At 46.5% G+C, this 15143-nt stretch overlaps 1 protein-coding gene across 2 annotated transcripts in view; it reads right to left on the reverse strand.

Annotated features, from left to right (window-relative positions):
- Positions 1-6415, reverse strand: part of TTLL11 (tubulin tyrosine ligase like 11) — a 31249-nt gene extending 24834 nt beyond the window's left edge. For both annotated transcript variants that reach the window (XM_080356066.1, XM_080356065.1), the window contains exons 1-2: positions 6082-6415; positions 509-605 (exon numbers count right to left, since the gene is read on the reverse strand). In XM_080356066.1, coding sequence (XP_080212192.1) covers positions 509-605; positions 6082-6393 — 409 coding nt within the window. In that variant the 5' untranslated portion in view covers positions 6394-6415. The remainder of the gene's footprint in view (positions 1-508; positions 606-6081) is intronic.
- Between the last annotated feature and the right edge of the window lie 8728 nt (positions 6416-15143).

Below are 15143 nucleotides of genomic sequence, written 5' to 3' on the forward strand. Positions count from 1 at the left end.
AAAAAAGGGAGCTTATAAAAGTAGAAGAGTCATCAGAAGATGAGGGCTGCCGTCAACTCTTCAATATTAAAACATCCATCTAAGGAACTGCACCGCAAACTGCTCCCCGAGATCCGCCAAACAAAGCAGATCCTTCGCCCTTTGAATCAAAGCCAAACCCACAGACACAGCACTGTTATCAGGGCTAGAAAACATACAGTAATTGCACACTTCACTTAAATTATAGCCTAACACCCTTATTTTTCCTGAATTCATACATCTGAAGTATTCTTCTCATCAAAAAGACTTTCTCTCCAAAATAAATTTCAGTTCAGAAATTGTTCGAGACACTCATTCTGATATTTATGTGCCCTTAGTGGAAATCACCCCCCCCAGAAAGGCAATATGGTAAAAACACTGTCAGCTGATTAGGCAGATAATTCACACTGAAAAACAGTAAAGCATAGAAACGGTTAAAATAAGCATGGTTTTAAAGCATTTGTTTAAAGCAGAAAGAGAAGGAAGGTACCTGGGAACTTGTTGACTTGACCTGAGAATATGTCGTTGTCTCGGAAGGACACCCCGTGCCAGTAGATATCGCACGGCAAGCGCCTGCCCAGCGGGAACTGGAAGAGAGACGGGAGACCGGTTTGGAAGCAACATAGCAACCCCCATTCATTCCTTACTCCTCCAAACGCTCTTCTTAAGCATCAACCAGAAAAGAACAGTCTTCTAACTGTCAAAAGAAAACATGCCCTATATTTCACTTGCAAAACTAATAATATTTTGATCAGCTCAAGACTCTGAAGTTCAAGATGTTAAACAAATCGGGAAAGGTTTCCAGAAGCTAAAAATAAATGACTGAGAGGCACGATCTGCACTGAGGAACTCGGAGCTTGTTATCAACCACAATTAAAGCATGACTCGTAATTTAAAATATTATTACAGGGAATAAAATTTCATTAAGAAGCACTTAATTCCGGCACACGAAGGCACAGCAATCGCGGGCACTACCGCTGGAAGCAAACAAACCCTGACACTGGTTTGCGTTGGGCTTTTTCTTTGCCCAGTTTAAGGGGTGATAAACAACCGGCGAGGGAAAAGAGCACGATGGGTCCTGCAGGAACTGGCATCACTGGCAGCTACTAAATCAGCTCCTGTTCTTACCAATGTCACTGTTATTGGGGAGTCCCACGCCCTGGGTCTGTACCCCCGGCTGCAGGAGCCGGCGCTGGCCCCAGTACTTCAGTGCAGTGAACACATGGAGTTAGTAACTGTGGTGTAAATTAATAGTAAGTTGTAAGTGCGCTTTCTGAGCAAGCTGATTTACATCCGTATCCAAGCTGCAATAAATTTAAAATGGATGTGCAAAGAAATATATTTAAGTGACTAACTATATTATTAATTTATAAATACTGTTGTATATATTAATTTATACAGAATTAATCCCTTGCTGGCTCTAATAGCCTGTATTTAATAGAAAAGCTTATAATTTGTTTGTTGAGCATTTATATTTCAACTATTAAGGGCTAAGGCAATTATTTCAACAATATGAAGTATCCTAACAACTTAAGAGCTTCTTTTCCAATTCACATAAGATTTCAGCAGGAATTGGAAGAGTGTACAACCTTCCATTACCAAAAACGTTTTGAAAGGTTCTGGAGAGCTCCAAAACAGCGCTGCCAATTTCCAATGGCAACAGCTTCTAATAGGAGCAAAGTGGTATAGAAAGAAAAAGCTCCCAGCAGTAAGAACAAAAGCCCCGCGAATTAGCAGCATCGACAATCCGGAGGAAAAGAATTACTGTTGAAATCAAACACCTGTAATCCATGGCATAATAACAAATAGTTAGTTTTGTGTAAAAAGGTGTTCCTATTTGCCACACTTGTTCTCTTGGACATAGTCCCTTCTACCAACCCAAAAAATAACCATTTTATCTGCAACTCCGTGTAGATGCCATTAATTAAATACCATATGGAACACACTCACAGGACACACTTGTATGAAGTATCTACCACTCTGATCACACAATGACTTCAATACCACTTATTACTGCAAGAACTACAGTATCTTGCGGAAACTACTTGTTCTTTACTCCAAATGTCAATTTTTATGGCTCTAAAACATTTCTCTAAGCGCTGGATTTTTCTTTCCAACTTGACAGAAAAAATTAATCTCATAAAGCTTTTGAGTAAATCACTTGATTTACTCCTTTCACTAAAATTTCAGTTTCCTCAGTAAATAGCCTTGAAAAATTAATTTAAAATGCTAATTGAGCACTGCATCCCTTTCATTTCCTTACTCATAGCAATGAGATACCCAGTTTAACAGAGCCAGTGGATTCTTCACTTATTTCATTATTATTCAGCCCACAAAATCTGGTTTTGTACAAGTGAAAATTAATTCTGCTGGGCTGGGAAAGACAATCAGTGGCCTTCGCCTTCCGCACAGGTGTACCCGGAATACAGATGCAGACTTCACTCTCAGAGCACCTTTCCCTCTAAATCCTGAACAATTTCTTTATTTATTAAATGGAATTGAAATGAAAGGAAACGAAATTTGCATTTATATAACACCTTTCATCTATGGAGGATATCAAAGCGCTTTACAAACGCGGCACAGAGATGGTTTCACAGCGCACGGAGAGCGAGCAGCTCTGCTCTGGGAAGCGGGAGCACCGCAGCCCCATGGGCGACTCAGAGAGCTCCCATTATCCACATTATTTGGATTTATCCAACAACGGGATCAAACTCACCTCCTGAATGAGCCAGGAAGGATTCTTTATTGTCTGCACTACATTTTACAAAAGAGAAGTGTTTGGAAAGGAATAAATAAGTTTATTTGGCTCCTTCTGGCAGTGCTGGGCAGGTATAAATCCACCTTATTGCAGAAGGGATCTTTCCGCCCCCTCCCAGCTCCTGGTGCAGCGGACAAGCTCAAGAGAATGATGGAGGCTTGAAGCTGCCTCTGTTCTTGTAAAACTGTGCTGTCTGTGCTACCTGGTCTGAGCTGGAACAGCCCCAGATCTCCCTGACCGATGCCGCGAGTCGGAGGTGGGAGCGCGGCGGAGCCGTCCCGGCCGCTCCGTGCCCGTCCTGCGCAGAATAAATGAGCCTGGTCCCACAATCAGCCACTGCAAACAGCTCTCAGGTTGCAATCAATTCACTAACTCCTCCCAGAATTTATTTACAATATTTTTTATTCAGAGTTGGGGGGCACTTGTTAGAACAACAACAAATAACCCAGGAGTCACAAAGCAAATAGAACTGTTTGCACAGCTTTGACACTATTAATAATCAATCACAGTCAAATCGGTCTGACAGGTCATTTCTACCTTTTGATTGGAAGGCAATAAATTAAATTGTCTCACGGGTCACATCAGTCTGTTCGATCCCATTTAATGACAAGTTAAATGACTCTCGTCTTCTAGTCAGCTTTTCCCAGCGTAAAATTTCAAACTATTTCTACACCTCCACGCAGCTACTGAACAGCAAGACAAATGAAACGCTTCACGTTGGGATATTTGATGCCCGAGACATCTGCTTCTTCCATTTTCCTGGTAATTGAAAGCTAGCCGAAGAAATAATTTATTAAGTGATGAACAAACTCAGGATGCAAGCTCAATTTGTGCCCATTATTGCATTTGGCATATCATGTTCATTTAACGAATCTGACACCCTAAATCAGACAGTCCAATCTAGTGATGGGAGTAATTGCTCTGCTGGCACGCACATTAAAATCCTGCAATGCTTTTTAAAAGGTCCAGCCCAGGCAGGGCTATCACGGTTGATCATTTAATTTACTCTAAATACCCACAGTTGAAAAAAACAGGTTGGGAGGGGATTTTGGGGTCTTTTGCTTCCAATAACAAAACCTCAACTCTTTCACCTCTTCCACGTGTACCAGTGCCATAGAATAAACCGCTCACCAATGTTGTCAAGATTTCAGACCCTACAACTTAAAACAAAACCCAGACCACCACAAAAGTCTCCATAACACTGTAATAATGCTATCCAGTAGCCAGAAAAGGTTATTGATAAGAAGTAGGCCACTCTTTTAAAAGCCCATTATAACTTTGCCTGCCCAACAAAATATTCAAGCCAACACATCCAGCAGCAAACAGAGAGGAGAACAGAAACAAAACTACAGCAGCAACGGGAAAAAATGTAAAAAAAAAAAGTGGCGGAGGAAAAGAAGGATCAAATATACTAAATCAAAGCCCAAGATGCGATCACCTTGAAAAGTATCACACGGGATGACAAGAGAGTAGCAGCCCCTGCAACATCAGTATGTAAAATACATGCATTTCATTACTACTCCTAAGATTTTTTTGCTACAAGAAACAACATCTGTGTTCCCTCTGCTGGTCCTGCTGTAACAGTGAAACTATTTCCAAGGCCCTTTGGCCATTTTAGTGCTTCAGTGCTATTTTTCTAAACATTTGAAAGAGAGAGCTTTCAAAATGATATGTGACTTGAATAAAAGAGTTTTCCTTGGATTTCTCTTAATGTTGCTTATTTTTCTCTTCAAATCCAGACAAGATCTTGTGTACTGATCCCCTGTGTCTGCTGAATTCTGCTGGCTTGAAGTCAACAGTTTGTCTCGCTCCCATCCTAGAAGACTTTCGCCTTCATATTTTCACAACATCAACAGTACTAGTTAAGAGTCATAGCTAATACTGGTTACCCTTTCATTACTCTTTCCACCTTTGGGACAGGGTGGGTGGGTGGAAGGGAAATAAAGAAAAATAAAAAGAGACAAAACCGATTAGACACATATACATTGATATAATACTTTCTTCACAAATGATAACATCCCATTCATACTTATTAACCTATTTATAGGCTGAAAAAGATACAAAAATGCATTACAGTGACCTATTTATGGGGCATGAATTATTGCCCATCTAGACAGTACAGTCAAGCATCACAAAAATTGCATCTTAGGTCTCTTCTTAAGTAAGAGTCCAAGTGGCCAGAAGAGGAAGCAACAGACTAAATGAAAAATATTGATTGAACAACGCGATGGAGGAGAAAGGATATTGAGGGAGACAGTAAACAAAGAAGATGAAGTAAAGGCAAAAGTGGTTGCTGTGGGGGGATGCGGAGCAGGAAGGACAAAGCTAATTAATACAGTGCAGATATTCAAGAGAGAACAAGAGCACGTGAAACAAGTCCATTTGTAGGACAGAATACCAAGTGCAAGGCAGAGATGCAAACCAGTAAAATCTCAGGAAACAGAAAAGACAAAATGAACCAGTAAGTGTGGCTTATTACCAACATAACCTACGAGGCTAACTTAAATCGGTAACTCAGAAACACTCGCTGGAATGGCACCGCACACTCTGAACACAAAGCTTAACCGTAAAAATGAAGAAATTGAGTGTGAAGTCCCCCTTGCGCTGCATGTCACTGAGTAAAACACGGAGCGAGGCTGCTGACAGACACGCCACAGGTGCGCTGAGGGGTGAGAGGTACATGCTAGAGGCTTTAATTTCATGCTTCTGGTGTTCTGTTACTGTTACAGGCTAAAGCCTGTTATGTTTGCTTTATTAGGTGGTTTAATATCATGTCACTCATACACCATGCTCTTTGACATCTCTTCAAGATAATCGGTGACACCGAGGCTTTGCCATGAGATCGGACAGCTGATCAGCCAGGTCATACCTTCTGTCCACTGTCATGAGCCTTTATCATGTACCACACTATGAGGGAAGAGCAAAAGGAAAGGAGATCGACACGACACAGCAAGCATTTCTGCATAAGGGTTGGTTTCTTTCTTGCCCTTTGCAGTGAACAGTTTAAGCTTTGAAGCACAATATCCGATTACCCTTATTTTGGCTTGCGTAACTGGTGATTGCACCCTTGGTCATGAATCAGATCAGCTTCCAGACTCGGCATCTAATTAGAAATAACCTCAGCGGCCGGGACGAGCCCCCGGGCGCCGGCGGCTGCTCGGGGCTGGTTCGGGCGGGCGGGGAGCGGGGGGGGAGCGGGGGGGGAGCGCTTCGCCAGCGGCAGAGCCCGGGGCAGCTCGGGCAGAGCAGTGCGGGGAGCGGAGGGAAGGGCCGGGGAAAGGAGCAGAGCCCGGGCGGGCGCTCACCTCCCTCCAGCGGAGCTGCCGCAGGCTGATCTTCAGCGCCTCCAGCGAGGTCTTGGCCTTGGAGCTGTCCACCGTGACGCGCGGCCGCCGGCCGGCCCGGCCGCTCTCGCCCCCTCCTCGCCGCCCCCTGCCGCGCGCCGCCCGCCCGCCCGGGCCCTGCGGGCCGGCACCGCGGACGCCCCGCTCCCGGCCGGCCGCGGCGGGCAGCGCCTCTTCCCCCGGGGGCGCCCCGGCGGGCTGGCCGCCCTGCGGCTCTTCGGCGGGGAGGGCCGGGGACCCCGGGGGCTCCTCCGCCTCCCGGGCCGGCTCCATCTCCACCCCGCCGCGCTGCCTCGGCCCGGCCGCCCCCACTCTCCGCCCGTTGCCATGAGAGCGGAGCGGCGGACGGGGCGCGCGAGGGGCCAATCGCCGTGAGGCGGTGACTCCGCTGGCTCCGCCCCGCCGACAATGACGTATTGTGGCTGACACCGCCATTTTGGGAGCGGGCAGGGCGGCCAGCCCCTTCCGGGGAGGCCATTTCGGAAAGGCACCGGGCGGCCATCTTGGAAACGGGCGGCGCCGGGCGGGAAATCACCTTGGAAGGCGGGGGCCGCCCCGCCGCGGTCACGGCCTCAGGTCGCTGAATGCGGCTGCGCCGGGCGCTCGTCGCCTTTGCCACCGAAACCCCTGCCCGCGTGGCTGAGAAATTAAATCCACTGCAGTGATTTGAATGTGGGGCTACGGCGCTGTTACTGTTGAGACAAAGCCCCACGGCTGTACCTCAGGCCAGCACTCAGTTCTTGAGTTCCCTCACCCTTGTTCTGTAGTGCCCCGAATTGCTGGGTGTCCAGCGTATGGCCTGATCAGTTTCTGTATTTTCTTAAATTATTTTTAACCAAAAGGCGCCCGGAAAGCCCGCGCTGTGGCTGAGGGGGGGCACAGGGTGCACTGACCGGCCCCGCGCCCTCGCTGTGTGCGGGTTTGTCTCCCAAACCGGGCGTTTCCGCGTCCGCCCGGCGCTGCACAGCTCCAGGTGAACGCCGTGCTGCGAGCGCCGCCGCGATTCCAAACAACCCCCGCACCGCCCGACCGAGCCCAGTGCCGGTAAGGAAACAGGAAACCACCTTCACAGTGTCAACAACATAATGAAGAGTCTTAGCAGCGCTTACATGATCCCTCGCGATGGGAGCGCGGAGGCAATAAGGAGCGAGCGCGCTGCTGAGGGCAGTTCCGCAGCGCGGGCGGGCGGGGGCGCTGCGCCCCGGGAGATCCGCCCGGCGGGAATGCGGCAAAACCGGCGAAAACGGGCAGAAATGAGCCGGGGTCTGCGCGGAGGAGCCGCCGCTGGGGCCGTGCTCGGGCTGTGGAGCAGGCCTGGAACGGGACAGCGAAGAAACCATTTAAACGAAAGCAAAATTTAAATAAATCCAGCCAAAAGTTGCGACTTCCAGCTAGGTGTGAGTTAAAATAAAACGCTTGTGTTAAGACTGAGCTCCTGGCTGTGGATCTCCACAGACCAGGAGGAGATATGAATGTATCTTTTACCTTGCCAGATCAGGCTTTAGGTACATCTGGATTAATATCCCACCCTCACCCCACATGCTCCCTGGTATTCTATAGAAGCTGCAACATGAGACACAACGTGTCAGTAACTGCGACTCTGTACGTGTGGACCAAGTCAGCAGGAGTTTATAAAGTTAAATCACCAAGATACAGTCTTATTTCAACAACAACCTAGAGCATCACCTGCAATCCTAACACTACCCTTATTTTTTTCAGTGCATTACCTATCTTCCATTTACCCTTGCAGGAAATGAAGAAACTAATTAATTAATTACAGTCTTGTGTCTTACAGCATGAAGTGACCAGGGAGGTTGAGGTCTCTTATTTTACTGCCAGGAACCCACATGAACATTTTTAATATATGTATTAGAGATTTATCCTCACCAATGTCAGCAGTGCTGAGGAAAGCCAGGGAAATAGTTAAGATGGGCCACGGCATTACGAGGCTTTGGAGCCTGAGAAATACCAAACAAAATGATTGCAAAGGAGAAATATTTTTATATCTAATTATTATATATCCATATTTCTTATGGGCTAATAAGGTACTAGTTGTTTACCAAAGAAGCTGTAATATATCAGATACCTGGCTTGCGCTGTATTGTGTGGATAAAACCTTAATTTCATGTTGAGATAAATAGAGATGGTCTGTAGTGTGCAGCATGAAGTCAGACTGTACCCAGTGTTCAGGTACTGCAAGGTAGGGGAGTAAAGTATAGGTTGAGTAGCAGTGAGGTAGCAATGTAATGCAGGAGAGTATGTCCTGCTGAATACCGCGAGCTGGATCTAGCAGCAGGAGAGAAACAATATGAAACTTTAGATCATCTGTCCCCTGGGAGAAGAGAGGAAATTTAAAGCTACTGCACTCTTCAACACAAGCTTATTTCCTGAGATTCCTGGTCAGAGGGAGTTGTTGATTGGAACAAATTGTTACTATCTTGTGGTACCAAGTGAACAAGATGTGTACTCTGTCTAGAACCATACATCTGTTAGACTGTGTTGGGAAAAATATCAATGATTTTTCTTCCTGAATCACTTCCTGGTGTCCCAGTGGCGATGGTGTTTGTAGGCAGAACAGAACGACGTGTGCTCTCCTACACAGGAGGGAATTCGGCAGAATATTGGTACACATGTACGTTTATCAGCGCACTATCACATACCTTCAAGAGGCTTCAATTCCACCCTCACAGTAAGAGCCTTGTAAGAGCCTTGATCTGACTCCTAATGTAATGGCCTGGTACTTTTATTAAATTCAGGATATCAAATATTGCAGAGGTGCTAATCTGATTTTATGAGAATGGGGAAGGATTGTACAGTACTTTACTCATCTCTTAGGCCAACAACATCACTCTCATTTATCCTGAATTGTAACTTACTGGGTCATTATACCACAACATGGTCAACCCAATGTTTGTGTGTGCAAATACACACCTTCCCATGATGTGCATAAGAAACCACCAGATCCAAGGGCAAGTCTGGCGATAAGGCAATTTTACAGATGCAGACAGCCGGTGGGTAACATACTGGAGCATCGTTCCAGAAACCGGCCTGTTCCCTGACCTGGGCCAGCGGGTGCCCTGCAGGAATTTGCAGGAATATTCTCACTGAACACCTGACTTTTGAGAATTACACTTTCCCAGGCAGTGAACTGAACAGTGGGGCCGTCCATCATGATAATGTGCTGATCCAAGCAACTTATACTGGAGGTGAACTGTACTACCAGCTCATGGTATACAGAATTCATGAGTCGAACGTGTGAACACATCAAGCTTATGAGTTCAATAAGTAACATTTTTCTTACATAATAAATTTGACTTCTTCTAGTACGCTTTTTGGTTACTGAGTCTGGATGAAAATGTCTAGCTTTTCTCTAGCATCGTAAGGACAACAAACGTATTATTTTCTACTTTTTTTTTTCTTTTTAAAAAGCCAAGACAAGAAAAACATTAAGTAGCATCTAATTTGCAAAAAGATCATACAATCTTTGTTTTAATAAAACTGGCCTCCTGGCAGTGGCGAATTAATAATTTGCAGAAATACTTAAATGCACCATTTTGAAAAAAAACCCATCTTCCTCAAACTATTTAGAAAGAAAAAAAGAGTTACTCATTAAGAACTATCCATCTGTGTCTGTTAATAGTTCCTTTTGCAATGATGGCATCTTCTGTCAGTTTGTACTGTCACGACTCAATAAGAAAGCAATGCTCATAAAAGTCAAAACAAAACATATCTAGTAAACAGAGTCCATCTGGAAGATGCCGGTGGCGGTGTTATGCTTCAGGCCGGGTTTAACTCCGTACACAGCAGCCCATGCCTCCAGTGCTTATGATAGACCACTGAAGATTTGTGGTTGACCTACATCTGCAAACAAAACATGTGCTGCATACTTGGGGTGGGGGGATTTGCATCACAGAGGATGATGAAAATATGCATAATTGTCCGTGACATTTTTCATTCCCGCGTCCCGCTGCACAGAACTTTGGAAGCGGCCATGCATGAAAGCGGCTTGCAACGGGCAGATTGCCGGGCCGGGCCGCTGAGCGGAGCCTTCAAGACATTAAGCTTCTGTTTCTTCTTGAGCAAGACAAATCTGCTATAATCATCTCACCACGCAGATCCTGGACACGCAGAGGACACGCATGACACGACTGAGGGGGCTGGAACAATGACAGCTCCACATGTCACAGCTGCGTTCACATCGTGTGGCAGCTTCAGACTCACTTAAGGATTTTGTTTGTGAGTTTTCACTGTTTTCTTCAAATCCCCAATACAACAGAGGGTAACATCACTCAATTTCACCCAACGGTACCTAACTTATCTATTCCTGTCTCTGTATTTCATCATACAGCGGCATTTATAGGACGCGGTTGGTGCCTGCAGGCTTACCAGGTTAAACAAAGATTTTAATTTATCACCTAGTGATCATGAGTGATAGAGAGTTATCTGATGTAAAGCAAACAAGAGGAACTGCAGGTCAAAACACATTTCTGAACTACTTCATCCATCTTTATTTTTATAATTAAAATATACAGAAAAGTTCAGATTGGGCAATGGTTGGGGTTTCTGACTTGTTCCCATTTTTTTCTGTAAAACTAAAGCTCAAGATGAATTCATTTAAATGCCCTTGCAGTAGCTTTTTTATGACAGCATTTCGTGACTGTGAAGTGACATTTGATCACTGACTGTCTTAAGATATCAAGAAAAGCCAACAGATTTTGCTGCGTAGTAATACTGCTTCATTTCGCTTCCTTGCGTAAAGAAAGCAATTGTAAGGAAAGCAGAATGTGTCTGAAATTTTGGAAATCCAACTGCAATACACAATTTTCTGCCTCCGCTAGCAGAGCACGTTATTCCTATAATATGCTGTCCTCCCCTTCCCCACGTCAGCTCTTCCTGCTCTGTAGGAGGAGGGAACAGAAGCTGGTTGTTAGTATTATGCATAAAAACAACTCCCAAACTCTTAAATGACTCTTATATATAACTGAGATAAAATCCAAAGTCATGGAACTTAGTGAATGGTTTTATTGCTTTGACGCACATGCCGGGTGATTCACCTGTATTCATCTGTCCTCTAAAGCCATCAGGAAGCCAGTTCAGTCACTGTGGTCTTAACTGATGAAACTTTAAGGCAATAGCTGCTGCTTCTCAGTAACTATGACCAGGGCATATTCAGCTTCATTCTGCCTCTATTAAGTCTATACAAAAAAACTCCGCGTTCAAGCAAATGTCCATCTCCTGAGGAATGGCCAGTGAACTCGGCTGCTAAATCAGAGAGGGATGTCCGCAGGCACACGGCAAGTCTGCCAGCGTGACAGTACATCGGAGACTTCGCTCTAAAAATCACACCAGCACAGCTGTTAATACTGTTGATAAAGTCGTATGACAAAACCAGATCTGCTAAGATAGTAAACATGCACGGATCTCTCCGATCTTGCAAGTATGATATGGAAGAGATTTCCCGTAACGGAGATTTTGTCTGCCATTACTGGACGTCCGTCTGGTTGTTCTTGCTATGTCACATCGTATTTATCATTTAAAATCTTTGCAGCTCTGCTGTGCAGAAATAAGTGCTTAAAAAGGTTAGCAGAAGGGAGGAAAATTCCTTGACATCAAGACCAGGTCTCCTTTGGAAAGCGTGCAGTGCCTCTGCTCCTCCTTTGTCTGAGTTGTGAAGGTGGGTTTGGAAGAAACCTGCAAGGATCAGGCGGGAGCAACAGTGACCTGCGCTGCAAACCAGCTGACAAAACAACTAAAGAACACCCAGGATGTAATACTACCTCATTTACACCATATTCAAGGTCTCTTCAAACAGTTACGCTGAATAGGAAGAGGGATTGCCATGCAGAGCAAATGTCAACGTAGACAGAAATGCGTATCCGTGTGAGAGAAAGAAATTTCTGCAGCCTGGGCCTGAAGAAGAAAGCTGATATAAACCTTTTCTCTGTAAAAACACTTGAAGCTACGAGCCAAGAAGCTGTCTGTGGTGCTTCACTCCTACTGTGTTCAGAGAAATGGGACTTTCTGTATGTGCTTTGCACATCAAAGGAATAACTAGCTCAGTACCTCCATCTGATGAAACACCCACTACGGAGTTTGGCGTCAAGAAGGCGTAATGCTAGTAGGGGTTTGTTTATACTAAATCCGTGACGATGTACTGGGTAACTGTTTAATTCCACATATTTGCCCAGTTTTATTGTCCAGAAGAAAAGCCATACAGCTTTCTTAGTTGCAATGGAGTCAAAGAATTTTCTTTGCCCAACAAACAAATTAGAAAGTTAACAGCTTTTTAAGTTTAGCAGCTTTCGAGCTCAATTCTTAAACACAGATCCAAACCATTAACCTTAGAAGAGCTAAGCCCTACCAAAAGTTCACAGAAGTTAATGAACATGGAATATTAAGCACCTCCACTCAATTGTGATCTAACAGAGCCTGGCACTGCAAGCTTTATTAAATCACAGTTGCCTGATTTTTCCCAGGATTCCTATGAGATGTTTCTTTCCCTCTACCCAGAGAATTTTATAATCTGCAGGATACTGGAGAGCAGCAGAATGGAAATAAAAAGACCATTCTTGTTACCTCATCCTGTCCTTTCTATCTGATTTTAAAAAAATGTAACTATCCCAAGCGAAGTCCATATGCTCCCACTCACATAGGAATGCTCTTGTGGCCATGGGAGCGTAATGAGGAGCAACTTTCAGCAGCTCAGCACCATGACAGGTCCCTGCACGCCCCAGTTAAAATGCGGTATTGCAGAATCCATGGAGAGACTCATCAGTAGTGGCTGTGTTAGGTTTTTATCCCCTTACTGGTTCAGTTTTGCTGGCATTAGCATCAAAGGAAGCACAAGCACAGGCTGACCAAGTGGCATCTCCTCCTCTTTGGGCTCAGGAGAACCAAAGACCTGAATCTAGCTCAATCAATGCAAGGACATTTGCACGCAAAATCTAGGTTATTCATTCAGGTCAACAGCTATTTTTTAATTCAAGATTCGTACAAGATAAGTGCCCTTAAATGTTCTAAGTACACACTAGACAACAGCATAAAGATCACACAGAAAATCACCAACAAAGAGCTAAACTGATGAATCTGCAGGTGAGAAGTGTATCTAGAGCAGCATACTGGACAGAAACCAATTTATGTATTTCCATACCTGAAACAAAACCCATTTTGAGTTGTTATGCTGTATAAAAGTGGGATGAGCATAAACATGTGAATATTTATATGAGACGGTAATGCAAGGTTTTAACTTGAAAGAAAAAAAGCAGCCTGTCTGAGAACAGAAAAACTTCGCAAAGACAGGAGGCTGACCACAGAACCCACCCAGCACAAGTGCCAGAACAAGCTGCTAATACCACAAAATACTTGAACATGTAGGCTCACAGTCAGTGAACCAATATTAATTCTTTGGGCTTTCTCTCCCTCTCTTAATTATAAGTTTCTGGATTTTTGGCTCTTGCCCATCTCCTGCTGACTTACAAGTACTTGGAGATGCCAAGAAACTCAGAATGATTACACTTCTGAGATGGAGACAGGGAGTTGTGCGCTGTCTGCCTGTGGCCAACATTTTATCTCTCGCTAATGTGAAAGCCGCACAAAAGGTGGTATCCAACAATGTTCAAGCATCCAGCTGGGGGGTTTTGTATGACAAAAGTTGTAACTGATTACTCAAAAATTAATTCCAGGGAATCCAGATAAGATCAGTTAGAGCACATATGAGCCTCCACCCCTTGGATTCTACACAGTTCACATTTCTGATCATTCCTGTAAAGGGCCAAGAGCGCATCTGTGCTAACAGTCAGAGGTCTCGCCATCCCTTACCTGTGCTGGTTCCTGCTGAGAACACGTCGGGCAGCCCAGAGCGGCGTTGCAGGACTCACCGGGCACGGCAGTGCCTCATCACCGAGATGGAGCTGGAAGGGAAGAACACCCTGAGTGCACAGGTACAGCGGGAACACCCTGCACCCACAGCAAAAATCCTGACACTGTATTCAGTCAGTCAGTAGGACATCGACTGTGCGACAGGCTTGTGACAGAGGGCACACACTAACAGAGCTGTAAGCCACGTTAACATCGGACATGCCTAAGGGTGTCAGCCTACCTTCCAGTGCAGGAGCTGCACTGATATCCTACATCATTGTGTACACTGTTTTTTTAGAATTTCTAACACAGGAAATGGAGCAGGTGCTGCTGACATGGTACAGAGTGACCGACACTATCCAAAAGAGCAAGAAGTTTGATTAACGTGAGACTCCGTCTGTGAGGCGCACGGTGCCGCCGCGCAGGGCCAAGGCACCGCCACGGTGTGCCGGGCCAGCGCCTCGCTGTGCGCGGGCGGCTGGGAACCGGGAGCTGGTATCTTTGTGCCCTCGGGGGCTATGACCTGGTATCGCTCCTCTACTAAAACAGCAGCATCAGGCCCGGATAGCCCCAGACACACTGAAAGACAAAACCCCCACAAGCCAAACTTCAACAAGATGCTTTAGGCGATTATTGTCGAGCCGACAGAGAACACTTTGCAGGGTGGAACCTCCCAGAGTCCCGCTCCGTTCCCTCCAGAGGGCCAAGGCCGACACTGACCCGGCATCACCCGAGCGAAGGCGCCGCAGGGCCCGGAGCGGCCGCGCTCATGGCGGGCGCTCCAGGAAAGCCCGCGCTGCCCCGCCGGGCACGGCCCCGGCCCCGCTAACGCGGCACCTTCCCGGGAGCGCCCGGGCCGCGGCTCCCGGCGGGGCGGCCGAGGCGGAGCGGCCGCGGGCAGGGCGGGCAGGGCGGGCAACGGGCGGGCTCCACCGCCCCCCGCATCACATGAGGGAACTTCGGGCCAATGGCGCCGCGGCGGGGCCGGAGCCCCGCTCGCACCCGCGGACGCTCATTCAAAACGCGGCCAGGCTCGGGCGCCGCTAGCCCGGTACCCGCGTCCCCGCTCCGCGCCGCCCGCCCCGGGGCTCCGCGGGGCCGGGCGCTGCCGGCGGGGATGTCCGGCGGGGCCACGGCCTGAGGCGGCCGCCCGCCCGCCCGCCGCC

The sequence above is a fragment of the Nesoenas mayeri genome, assembly GCF_963082525.1.
Source record: "Nesoenas mayeri genome assembly, chromosome: 18".
Taxonomy (NCBI): domain Eukaryota; kingdom Metazoa; phylum Chordata; class Aves; order Columbiformes; family Columbidae; genus Nesoenas; species Nesoenas mayeri.